Below are 12,019 nucleotides of genomic sequence, written 5' to 3' on the forward strand. Positions count from 1 at the left end.
TTTTTTTTTTTTTTTTTTTTTTTGGCAGGATCTTCATTCATGTAATGAGCCTTACTTTTCCCTGAGGGGACATTGAGGTGGATGTACGGCTGTAGATAAGCCAGAATGAACAGCGTCGCCCCTTATCGGTGAAGGAGTGTCATCTCATGTTCGTTATGTCTTACTGGTTAAAAATAGGACTACAATAAGAAACCAGTTGGCATTCTGAAATTTCAGCTTGTTTTCTACTTGCCTAAACAGCTAATGTATTTTTCCAACTAAAATACAATTCAACAAAGAATTTTTTTAAATCTCTTGCTGTTTATTTGTCCCACTCATTTCTGGAAAAAAAAATATACATAGAGTTCATAAAGAGTAGGCCAGATTTTTTTTACTACTACATAAAGCAGCTAGTTGAAGATATATAACATATGCAGGATGGGAGACTGGATTAATTACTGTTTGGCAATCAAACATTTAAGTGACGTTTGATTGCTATTGTCTGTTAAAACATTTCTCCCTGTAGACAGATATTTCTTAATAATATATCTGTGTAGGTGTTTAATCTGTTTGTAGTAAAATAAAGTGTTACAATGTGTTATATGAATTGTAAAAAAAAAAAAAAGTATAGGACTGTTGTGGGAAATTAGTGAAATCATGATTTAACAATTTGGGAAGAGTATAACTTCACATAGGATCAGTTTTTTCCCTTTAATAGATAAAATAATCTTAAGTAAACCAATTGTAGTGTTCACCAATGTTTTCTCAGTCTTATATTTTTTTTTATCTTAATCATATAACAAAAATGTTAATATAAAGAAATCTGTAAAGAGGGCAAATACTTGTCATAGGACTGTTCAAGATGGATTCAACCATCAGAAGACTTCCCCAATACAACACAAAACTGGCTCAAAAAGAACCGTTCAGTTTAAAAGATGATTCTCAGCGTCATCCCGTCTCTCTGATGCCACCATAGGTTGCAGCGGGGTAGTTGGTATTGGATCTCTGTAGCGGATTTATTATACTGGCCCGTTCTCCCTCCAATCCACGGCCTGTTCACCCAGACTGGCACACCCACCCAGCCGTCAGCGAGGGGGAGAGTCATGTGGGCCTTCCGGGCTTCCTGGTCCTCAGCTCCGCCTCGCGTTGGTTTGGCCGGACAGGGGGAAACACTTCACAGTTAAAGAACAAAAGCAGCAACGGACCGACCGAGGGGGAGGAACAAACGGCGACTCACATTCAGCCTTTTAATCTCCCGAGTTGGATATTTGTGTCCCTGACCGAGAATTAACCAGCGATTGAACTCCTACGACTGGGGACAAACTTGGTTGCGTCGTATCTTTGAATCCCGACCGTAATCCGTCGAGGTGCTTGGTAAAAATAAGACAAGGGTCAGCCAAATAGATGGACGGTATTGTTTCCTCGCTTGGTGCCTCCAACTTCGGTCATATATATTCTAGTAGTGTGGAGTAGGCTCAGTTTTTCTGGTTTACGTGTCACCAGAACGGACCCTGGGGATTAAGGGGTATTTCGGCAATTTCGGTAAGTTTATTTTTATGTTTCACTGAAGCGTGTCTGACGACGAAGTGCGCCTGTGCAGTGTGAAGCGTTTTAGTTAGTACGCCACAAAGAGGGGGGCCAGACTGGACCGCTATTGTTGCTGGCATAGTGGTCAACTTCCACAGCTTTTTATCGAACCCAATTAAACAAAGCGTGAATAAACTATCTTCATGTGTTACGGAAAAGTGTCGAAACTGAGGAGAGAACCCTTGTTCTCACCCTCTGGGATTTAAGTGTGTCACCAATGACTAACACGATGGTTTGTGACCTAATGTTTGTCCCACTCAAAAACATTTCAGCCCAGTTCCCAGCTACTTAAGGTCAGCCGTGGCGTATCCTAGCCTAGCAAAATGCGCAATACTCTTATTTGTTCCGAATAAATAACCCCTGAAATAAAATTAAAAGTTAAGAGAAGTAGTTCGGATCAACTTTTAGCCACCAGATTTATGTACTTGCTGAATCAAAAGTGGTGCAAAGATATTTAAACCTTTATTTACATAGATCTTCTTAACAGTCACTGTAGTATGGCACAACACCTGTTGCTGGATTAGAAAATGGACATGCATACATCTTTTTTTATTAATTAAATTTTTGGATCGCATTAGTTTCAGCATGAACCAGGGCATAGACATGAGTCTGACGAATCCTCCTCCTTCTGCAGGTTTCTGTTGCCATATCTTTTCCTGTGAAGAGGCCTCTCTCATCTCTCAGGACTGAGAAACTTGGAAGTGAAACAAAAGCCTGACCAGCTAGGGTGAGCAAGCAGACAGTGATGGATTCCTTGTAGATTTTCATTCCCTGTGCTCCCACCCCTTTAGGACCAATCCCCCTCAGCTCATGCAAAACAAAAGTCATTCACCACGCTTTGGGGGGAGGGGAGAGCGCGCCTTGACACAGTATACGACTAGTTTTGTAGAGAGTTTGGAATAAGTAGGGGAACAGGCAAAAGGGTGTATTTCTCCACTAATTAGCTTTGAGAATGAAATCAGAACAGAGTTTATTTTCTTGAACAGATTGTCCTTCTCTGTACTGTGATCTTATCTGTGAAGTGACAGTTTGTAAGAAGAGGTGAACAAAAAAACCCCAACAAAAACAACTTTATCATTGTTTGTTTTTCCTTTCTAGATGGCGGAACATATTTTGATAGCCGACATGGCGTCATATACCGAACGCAACGGCAGAGACAGACGACTTGTGGACCTAGATGAGCCTTTTGAAGTGGATATGACGGAGCCAGAGCGTGAAGAAAAGGCAGAGACCAAACGCTCTTCCAAGAAGTTGCGGCACTCCCCCAGCTCAGCAGAAAGCAGTGCCAGTGGCGTGGCTAGTTTCACCACCAACCATAACTCTGTAGTGTGCCTTCCTCTGGTCTCAGAGGGGCTCAAACTGGTATGGACCCAGTCCGATCAGACCCGAGAACTTGACTCAATCCCAGAACTTGTCAATGCCTTTAACTTGTTTCCATACCCATCGTCCAAAGAGGTTAGCACACTGGCTCGGGTCTGTGTGTTGCCACTGGACAAAGTTAAGGTGTGGTTCATGGTGCAGAGGATTAAATATGGTATCAGCTGGTCTTCTGAAGAGATAGAGGAGACAAGGAGGAAGTTGGCTGTGCCTGAGCTTTGTGAGGACTCCACTGAAACAAACGGAGCCAATTTAAAAACCAAGAGCAAAAACTTAGACGAGGAAAAGGACAGCGATGAGGAGGAGTGTGATCTCATTGGTTTTGTACCTGAAACAAAGATGGCAAAGTGTGAGTCTCCAGATTCACATAAATCTACTCCTCCATGTTTTAGGTCCAGTCTCCCACCTCCTCAGGATTCATATTTCTACCGCTCACCAGCAGACACTCCAGCGACCACAACAGCTGATGTCTCCCCTGACCTCTCAGAATCCTCTTCGCAACAGTACCGACACGGGCGCTACAAAAAGTCAAAAGCTCAACTCGCTGCCCTGCGCAAAAGCTTCCTAAGAGAGAACTGGCCTGCAGAGCCTGAGCTCAAGCGTTTGCAGGAAGAAACGGGTCTGAGCCGCAATGACATTCGCAAATGGTTCAGTGACAGTCGTTATCAGCTAAGAGTGGGTCGTGGAAGCCTGGCAGCAGCCCAGACCTTTTCTCACCAGGCTTCTGTTGGGAGTAAACATGAACCACAATCTCAAACTCAGCCTCTTTCACTTACTAACCAAAAATCTCGTCAAGTAAACGGGGTGAAAAGCCATGAGGGAAGCCGGAATAACGGGATAAGAAATTCACATTTCTTTCAGACTTTTCTGTCAAACAGTCTAGAAGCATTTGGGGAAAAGCTCCACGACCCACAAGCGAATGAAGTTGTAGAAGAACTTTCTGGAGATACTTTCAAAGAGGAGCAAGAAACTGCGGAAGAGCCGTTACAGTTGACCAAGACCTGCAAGATTGAGCCAGAAGTTGTAGAGTTAAAGTCTTCTCCTTGCTCTTCCCCCTCTCGTACTCCACCGCCTACCGCCTCCCCGACCAAAACATACTCACACAGAATCCGTGCATCAAAGAAGTCGGTGCACTCAACTAAAGCCAGTCCATCACATACAGCCTCTTGCTTCTCAGGCGCTTCCACGTCCACGTCCCCTGCACTCACTCCTGCAGGACGTCCCAGAAAGACCAAGGAGCAGTTGGATGTGTTAAAGCAGCACTTTTTGAAGTGCCAGTGGCCCACAAGTGAGGAATACACCGAACTCGTCAAACTCACAGGTTTACCCAGGGCGGATGTTATTCAGTGGTTTGGCGACACTCGCTACGCCGTCAAAAATGGCCAGTTGCGCTGGGTGAAGGGCGTCCGCGAACAGTTCTTGGCAGAACTTGCTGCCCAGCAAAGTGGCAGCGGCCTGTCGAACGGCACTGGAACCTCAACACGTGGCGGGGGAGGGCGCAAACGAAAACTAAGCAGAGCGAGTACAGATTCTCCCGATATCCAGCCACTGGTATCATATTACCTTACAACAGGCACACTAAATGAAAAAGACCTTGACCTACTATGCAAGAAATCAAGAATGAGCTACCAGCAAGTGCGAGACTGGTTTGCAGCTCAAGAGGTTGGGGAAACTGATGAAGAAATTGTTGTGGCTTAGGACCTTTCCTATAAAAAAAAAAAAAAAAAAACCTTGATCTGCCCACCCTATCTCACACACACACCTTTAACACAACAGATGTGATTATTGCTGTGGTTCATGTTGCTTTAATTAAGGCAGGTTTGTAAAATCCAGTCTTCCCTGAACAAGCCCAAAGTGTGGTTTGTGTATTTTTTTTATATAGATATGCTGCATTTCCTGTTTATCCTAATATATTTAGATCTGAATTATATTTCTACTGGCTCTGTTGCTGTAAATAGAACAGTAACCTCTACACTGGGTTGCTATATTTTTGACCTCCTTGTTTAGATATCACTACAGTTGTTTTTTTTCTAATGTATTCTATTTGTAGCAGTATAACATAATCAGGTAACTAGCTGTAGATCCAGAAAAAAAAACAGCTACACTGACAAACTATTGACTGATCATTCCTTTCTAGCCGTTATATTGTATTCATGAAAAGCACACTGGACTTGCTCCTTATAACATCTTGCACTTTGGTTTTCCAACCTGCTGTCCCTACGCTAATAACATACTAGTATTTCACAATTTATACTCCTGATTAGTGTCATTATTTTTACTCCCTGCTGTAGAACGTGTTTTAAAACAGCACGGTACATCTCATATGTGTAATGCATTTCCAGAACATTTCCTAAATTGCTCGTCACTCTGTATAGAGGTGTTTTACTTACCAATTTGAATGCCTTGTTCATCATTTGCATTCTGCAGCATGTTTCTAACAGTAAAGGTTGAACCAGGTTGCGGGAATTACATCATTGCATAGATGGCAGAATTGCTATATTACTAGATGATGTTAGTTAGCATTTAATAGGCATAGGGTGTAATTTTATAGTTTAAAATGTGGGCAGAAGGTGGGTTTTGAAATAGAAGCAAAAATGAACCAAAATCCAAAGACTGGTAACATTTCACACAAAGTGACAGAGCAATATAATCGGGGTCATAAGTTCACGTACAGTTGACAATATTTAAGTACTTCTATTGACTTTAGAAATTGATGTCGGCTTTAAACGGAGTTCAACTCTTTGAAAATGTTCGTCCAAAGGTCAGTCAGCCAGAAACTTGACAAAGTGGCGCGTATGACTAAAGTTTTTCCTCCTGTCGCTCATGAAAAGGTAATGCAACTGTCATGCTGTTGATGTAAATCTATACATGTAAAGTCTTCAAGGTTTTTTTTTTTTTCCTGTTTGAAAAAAGAATCTCATTTGCACAATTGTGTCACTGGAAAATAGTTAAGTGTTTTTGCCATTATAATCAAGTGTACAAAGATTTGTTTGTGTGTGTTATGAATACAGACACCTGTGACGACTTCCTGCTGTGTAAATTTTGTTCTGAAACTGTCCTACGGAAATGACTTTTACGAATAATTGGTTACAACGTGCAGTTAAAGGAAAGTAGACTATTAAAAAATCAAGCCAAAGTTTACATGGAGGTTTTAATCCAGGTGAACAATACGGCAAGGTGTTTCAACATTTGGGGAATACTCCTTCCTTTACAAAGATTAAGGATGTAAAATGCTATTGTTGTTCAGGCTCACGTAAACGGGCGTCATGCACATCAAAGGCATTCCTAGCAAGCGTGGCGAGTTATTCACTGTCTGGGTGAATGTAGTGAGATCCCATTCATAAATGGGAACTGGAAGCCAGGGGTCTGAGTTCTGGGAAGGACACAAACGGACTGACTCATTTCTACGGTGGAAAAATTCTTACCGATAATCACTTGTGACTTGAGGCTTCAAGGCCAAAAGATCCCAGGAAGTTGCTAATTACCTTGTAGGAGTGCCAAAGGATGGTGACGTTCCTTAACGGGAAAAGACTGATAAGTTTTATCATTTAAAAAAAAAAAAATCAACCTTTGTATGATCGGTGTTGAATTAATTCGATTTTCAGTCACACTCACTGAATTCATGGAGAGAGCTGTGGCTGGAGGCGGAAGCAATGGAGCCCGGAGTCTGATTAAGAGGAAGTAGAATCAAACCCTTTTATATTTTATGCAACAAAGATTAAACATGTTCAAGTGTTTGTAAACTTGGGGAATAAATCCAGACTTACCGTGAGAGAAATGCCTCTATCCCTGCTCCATCTCTGAGTCTCTCCGGAGCCTACATTACTGAGGCAAAAAGCATTTTGAAGTGTTTTACAACTGCATCTCTGGAAATCTGAACATCACTGAGAAATTATTTCATTGCATTAAATAAAAACAGGAAAATCGTATTATATGTGACATACAGTGACATATTCCTATTGGGTTTTTTTTTTTTTTTTTTTGTAAATGATTATGACTTGCAGCTAATGAAAACTCCAAAATCAATTTTTCAGACAATTTGAATATTGTGGAGCCTTGTAAAAATAGATTTCCTACAATAAAGTGGACAGATTGATGATTGCTAAACCACATGACGGTGAAGGCCATAACGTAATATCTCTACGTTAAATAGCCTCTATTGGTCCTTTACATAGTATTTATTTCCAGCAAACAATAATCATCAAAATTAACTAGTAACTATTGAAATTAAATTCAAAAACACTTCAATAACCCCAAAGAGAATGGATTGAATTACTAAAATAAATGACATTCTAAAAGGTACAAATCAAAAAATTGTAATATGTTAATTAGTTCAATATTTTTTGTCATTTCAGAAAGTGAAACTGTTGTATGTCTTTATTACACATAGGATGAAATGTTTCAAATCGTCATTTTCATGCTCTCTTGCATATGGCGAAAACCCAAAAATTCTGTTTCTTAGAAAGTTATCTTACATTGTGAAATGTCAGGCTTGTGAAAAGTTTCTTTGCAATTAATACTTAGTTGGGTCTCCTTTTAAATTAAAACTTTCTGCCATTTTTCCATCAGTGTGCAATTTTGTATATTTCTTTGTCAGTGGATATCTTCTTGTAAGTCTGCATGTTGATAGATTCCCAATTTTCTTTTGTGGTGAATAAGAAATATAAAACAAGGACTCTTTTTCTCCTTGGCCTACGTAAGACGCTCGCAGCCCATTTGTATGATTCATCTTTGCGTAGCGGCTCTTGATGTTCTGACTCCAGCTGTAGTCCACTTCTTCCCCAAATTCTTGAATGCATTTTTCCTGATAAATCCTCCCATGGCTACGGTTCTCCATGTTGGTGGTGCGCCGTTTCCTACCGCGCTTTCTCCTTCCACTCAACCTTCTGAGAATATGTTTGAATACAGTTCTCTTGTCCACTACTCACACAGACTGAGAGGCTATTTAAAAGCTCGGGAAACCTTTGCAGATGTTTTGCGTTAATTAGTTGATTGAGATTGTAACACCAGGAGTTTCCAATACTGGATTTTTCACAATACTTCAAATATTCGGAGACACTGAATTTCAGGTTTTCATAATATTTGAGCCATAATCATCAAAATTACAAGAATTAAAGGCTTGACTATATTTTTTGTACATTTACATTTTTATTATTTTGGTTACCTAGCAACAACCTATTAAGTAACTTGCACAGCAGCGGTTTAAGGTTTTTCCACCGTGTCTCATAACTTCATAAACAAAAAACAACAGGGAGGGAAAAGAGAAAAAAACAGTAAAACAACTCGAGGAAATTGTGGATAAAACAGGATTGGTCATGTCGCCAGTGTGGTAGTGTTCTGGATATTTAAAACAAAAAAGCTAATAAATATTTATCCATATTGATTGATAGTTCTATGTAATAAAATCTATAGAAAACACGATTTCCACTTTCTGAAATCAGAGACAAAAACATATTGACATTCATCATCATCATATTCTCATTTTAATAGATGCATCTGTACAATAAGCAATTATGAGATAAAAAAAAAAACCTACCTCAATGCTCTTGATCGAGGAGTAACTGTTAATAAAAACGGACATCACGCCATTTTAGTCGTTAAAAAACCGAAACCGACACCAACCCTGAACATGTCCTGAGCTTCAACCACTGGGTTTACCTGGTGAGGTAACGCCAACCGGGAGCGAAACCCTCTGAGCGCTGCGGTTCAGAAAACGTCACAGAATGATTTTGACGCCTAACAACTCAGTTTGTGATCATAAACGCAAAGAGATGCTTACCCAGTAGTTTGGAACTGTCCAGGAGAAACCTGTGGCACAAGAGAAGGAAGTTAAGTGTTTAAAAATTCAACATGTGGAAAGGAATTTTTTTTTTTAAGCACTTGCCCTCCTTTGAGAGAGTGGCTTTTTCAATTCAGCGGTTTCTCTTTGCAGCTCCAACAGCTGCTTCTTCAACTCTCCGTTCTCTCTTTGCAGCTCCAACAGCTGCTTCTTCAGCTCACCGTTCTCTCTCTTCAGCTCTGACAGTTGCCTTGTGATAAGAGCAGCAGGAGGAAATAAGAGTCACAGTCTCAACTTTTGCTTTATTTTATTTGATTTGACTTTGCACAGCTACCGTGCAGCAACGTGAAAACCACCTGTGACCCTGTTGAGAAACCTCTTCCAGAAGCCTCTCCAGTTCAGCGGATTTGGTCTTAAAGTGAACCATGACTCTCTCCATCTGCTTCTGCTGGAAAATGGCAATCTGTGGAGTGTGAGAACTCCTCAGTGACCAATGAAAGCGTCTCCAAGACATCAGAGAGGACGCACAAATAGGACAGACCTGCGATATGTTTTCCATCCTTGCCTGGATGAGCTTTCCAGGGTCCATGAAAAACACCTTTTCCTGTGGCTTCATTTTAAAAAAAAAAAAAAAAAAAAAAAAAACATCTTCCATTGTGAGTTGAGATGATGTCCAATCATAACCTGCAATGAATCTATGTCAAACTCACCAACCTGATCGGTGATGGGCAGATAACTGCAGGCCACCCCGCACGTACTGCACTGCTCTGATGAATTTAACAAACCCAGCAGACATCAAAAAATAATAATGAACTCAATCTGTTGAAAGCCGTGTTGGATGAAATTAACGAAATCCTCACTTGATTTAATGCAAGCTTCGCAGGAGATGTGGCCGCAGCTCGACACAGCGAAATTCAACCCGCTTTTCTTGAAGCAGTGGTTGCAGTGGAACCAGTCCATCTTTGACTTTTAGCGTCTCCTAGATCAAGAACAGATATTGTCGCCAGGCGAAACTCGTTCACGTTTTGTGACGTTAAAACCACAAGCTTCAATGTAACTATACTGGGTTTAGTGAAACAGATAAACGCAACATAGTGCAAAACAATAAGCAAAGAGAAGACAGTAGATGACTTTCTGTACTTTATTTAAAAGTGTAGTGTTTTGTTGAACTACATTTTTCTGCAAAAACCCCTGCAAACCTCTCTTTGAAGGTCTCTACGAGCTTCAAAATCTACAGACACAACCTTTTTTCTACCATTCTTTGCGCAATAGTTCAAGCTCAGTCAGCCTGGATGGAGAGTGTATTATTAAGCAAGGCAAAGGCCTTGGTTTTTTACATATATATAAAAATATATAAGAAATGTTGGTTGTAGTTAAGTCTACTGGCTCTATGTGTTGTCAAGAGATTCAACATTTTATCCAAAAAAAAACTAAAAATGTTGATTAAATAATTGAAATCCTGTTCCAATAAACAGGCAGCAACAAAAATTGGAATATATGTTTCTGTGTGTTCTTGTTTTCTTATTCATTTTTTTTTCTCAGACATTTTACTGGTTTGAAATAAAGGTTATCAAGTTATCACCATGCTGAAATATTTCCTAAATAGGTGAACCAGCTTCAAGCACCTGTTATACACACATTTTATTTTTCTAGGCCACTAAATCTAATGAAACAAGTCTCTGAAGCAAAACATCACCACTAATTAAAATCTATTTAAAAAAAGATTAGTAAAATGCTAAAGGCTAGGTTTGATAATACCTTCTAAGATGACTTTTCTTTTTTTTTTTTATTAAAGAAAAACTACTGTCCATCTGAGAGTCCCAAAGTATTTTTTTAATCAAGCACCATAGTACTTTATATGTTTACAAAGAAAACTTGAGACATTTTTAAATTTGTAGTTTTTTTTCAGAACATAATCAGTATGTAGCTGTTGGATGATAATATGACAAGCTCACATTACAATGACATAACAGGAGCTACTGACTTCTATGCACGTCATTTGTGTGATGGATGATTGCAAACAAATATATTTCTTGTGAATGTATTTGCAGAAATTATTCTCTTTATAAATGACAAACTTTTTTGAAAGAACAGATTGCTTGGGGAAAAACTAACTTAACAACAAAGCCTAGAACTTATAATCTGTGTGTTTACAAAATAAGTATATTGCAATTTACCGGGGTAACAAGAGGAGCTTCTGTGGGGAGGTAACCAAATGTAGCTCCAGCCCAGCGGTCCACGGTCTCCTACATCCGGCCCTGGCTATCCTACATTAATGTATTTTTAAAAACATCCAGCAGTTAAGGTTGAGTCATTTATATAAACTGTTACTGAATCAAAATTAAATTCAGAACAGTTATGTTTCCATCGTTGCCATAAGGTAACTCATCCTGAGTACGTCACCGCCTCAAAATAGCTGGTAAGCTAGTTAGCTTACCAGCTATTATTAGCAGCTTATTAGCGGTGGAAACTGAACTGTGAGTTCCTAAACAGCAGCTTGTTAAAATAAAGTTCATCCACCTTACTTTTTGTCCAGGAAAAACCTGCTTCCGTATACTATTAAGCTTACCGAAATTCAATTTTAAGAATCCGCCTCGAAGAGCCTCAACTCCACTTTGATTGGTCCAGTGACGTAGCAAGCTCAAATCGTGGAACTTCCGGTGACGTCAGCTGCCACAGTATAGTAAAGGCCGGTGGCAGATTGAATAAGTTAATTTAGAATAAATAAGTTGCATATTTTGAGTTATCCGTCTGATTTTGTGGCAAATGCCATGGCTTTGTGGCACTCAAAAGATGGCACTGATTTATTTGAAAAATAATTAATCTGCCACAATTTGAGTTTGGCCCTGCTGGAGACCTAAAGCGCTGAATTCCTAATTTACAGGATTCTAGGCTAAATTAAGATTTGTCCTTAAACTGTTCATATTTAATGTACATTTTTCCATCTAAAGATTTGTAATGTACAGGAAATCTGGCTTATACAACTCCTGTTTACATGTGCATCTTATGCCAATAAGCTGGAAAGTGGACTAAATGCCCAAGATATAGTGTACATTCAGCTTAAAGTGAAAATGCTCACTTGTACATTTTTCAGTTTTCCCCACATAGTTACGACACATCTTGGAATATCAGCTTATTGGAAAAAAATCATTTTCCAACACCTTATACTTATGGAGAACATTAGTGTTAACCTTCTGCATAAAAGTCATTTGACCCACCCCCCTACTCCCAAAAAAAAAACAAAAAAAAAAAAAAAAAAAAAAAAACAACACAGGGATGGGGAAAGGGGGTGTTATT

The 12,019-nt window shown here is 39.6% G+C and overlaps 2 protein-coding genes across 5 annotated transcripts; one reads left to right on the forward strand and one right to left on the reverse strand.

Moving 5' to 3' along the window:
- Positions 1-1,025: 1,025 nt before the first annotated feature.
- On the forward strand, positions 1,026-5,967 carry homeza (homeobox and leucine zipper encoding a). 2 transcript variants are annotated; one of them, XM_015014863.1, is made up of 3 exons: positions 1,028-1,521; positions 2,201-2,293; positions 2,665-5,967. In XM_015014863.1, exon 3 carries the CDS (start codon positions 2,665-2,667, stop codon positions 4,639-4,641), a length of 1,977 nt encoding a protein of 658 aa, XP_014870349.1. In that variant the 5' UTR covers positions 1,028-1,521; positions 2,201-2,293; the 3' UTR covers positions 4,642-5,967. The 2 variants fall into 2 exon arrangements, with proteins under 2 accessions (XP_014870351.1, XP_014870349.1); XM_015014865.1 differs by lacking the exon at positions 2,201-2,293 and having other exon boundaries at positions 1,026-1,521.
- Positions 5,968-6,075: 108 nt separating this feature from the next.
- LOC106934761 (RING finger protein 212B) lies at positions 6,076-11,508 on the reverse strand. 3 transcript variants are annotated; one of them, XM_015014868.1, is made up of 14 exons: positions 11,292-11,508; positions 10,900-10,989; positions 9,583-9,701; positions 9,437-9,489; positions 9,264-9,338; positions 9,079-9,185; positions 8,828-8,972; positions 8,723-8,751; positions 8,602-8,642; positions 8,480-8,504; positions 6,711-6,768; positions 6,559-6,610; positions 6,429-6,459; positions 6,076-6,316 (listed from the first exon to the last, which is right to left on the reverse strand). In XM_015014868.1, the coding sequence occupies exons 3-14, from the start codon at positions 9,680-9,682 to the stop codon at positions 6,250-6,252; spliced, it is 783 nt and encodes a 260-aa protein (XP_014870354.1). In that variant the 5' UTR covers positions 9,683-9,701; positions 10,900-10,989; positions 11,292-11,508; the 3' UTR covers positions 6,076-6,249. The 3 variants fall into 3 exon arrangements, with proteins under 3 accessions (XP_014870354.1, XP_014870355.1, XP_014870353.1); XM_015014869.1 differs by having other exon boundaries at positions 11,243-11,508; XM_015014867.1 differs by lacking the exons at positions 10,900-10,989; positions 11,292-11,508 and having other exon boundaries at positions 9,583-9,792.
- Between the last annotated feature and the right edge of the window lie 511 nt (positions 11,509-12,019).

Source organism: Poecilia latipinna, unplaced genomic scaffold (genome assembly GCF_001443285.1).
Source record: "Poecilia latipinna isolate Pla-1442-1.1 unplaced genomic scaffold, P_latipinna-1.0 Scaffold1855, whole genome shotgun sequence".
Classification (NCBI taxonomy): domain Eukaryota; kingdom Metazoa; phylum Chordata; class Actinopteri; order Cyprinodontiformes; family Poeciliidae; genus Poecilia; species Poecilia latipinna.

Coding starts and splice junctions, on each gene's coding strand:
- homeza (XM_015014865.1), top strand. CDS start 2,665: ATGGCGGAACATATTTTGATAGCCGACATGGCGTCATATACCGAACGC.
- LOC106934761 (XM_015014868.1), bottom strand. CDS start 9,682: ATGGACTGGTTCCACTGCAACCACTGCTTCAAGAAAAGCGGGTTGAAT. Junction 9,490..9,582: donor CGAAGCTTGCATTAAATCAA/GTGAGGATTTCG, acceptor TAAATTCATCAG/AGCAGTGCAGTACGTGCGGG. Junction 8,505..8,601: donor GGTTGGCGTTACCTCACCAG/GTAAACCCAGTG, acceptor TTTTATTAACAG/TTACTCCTCGATCAAGAGCA.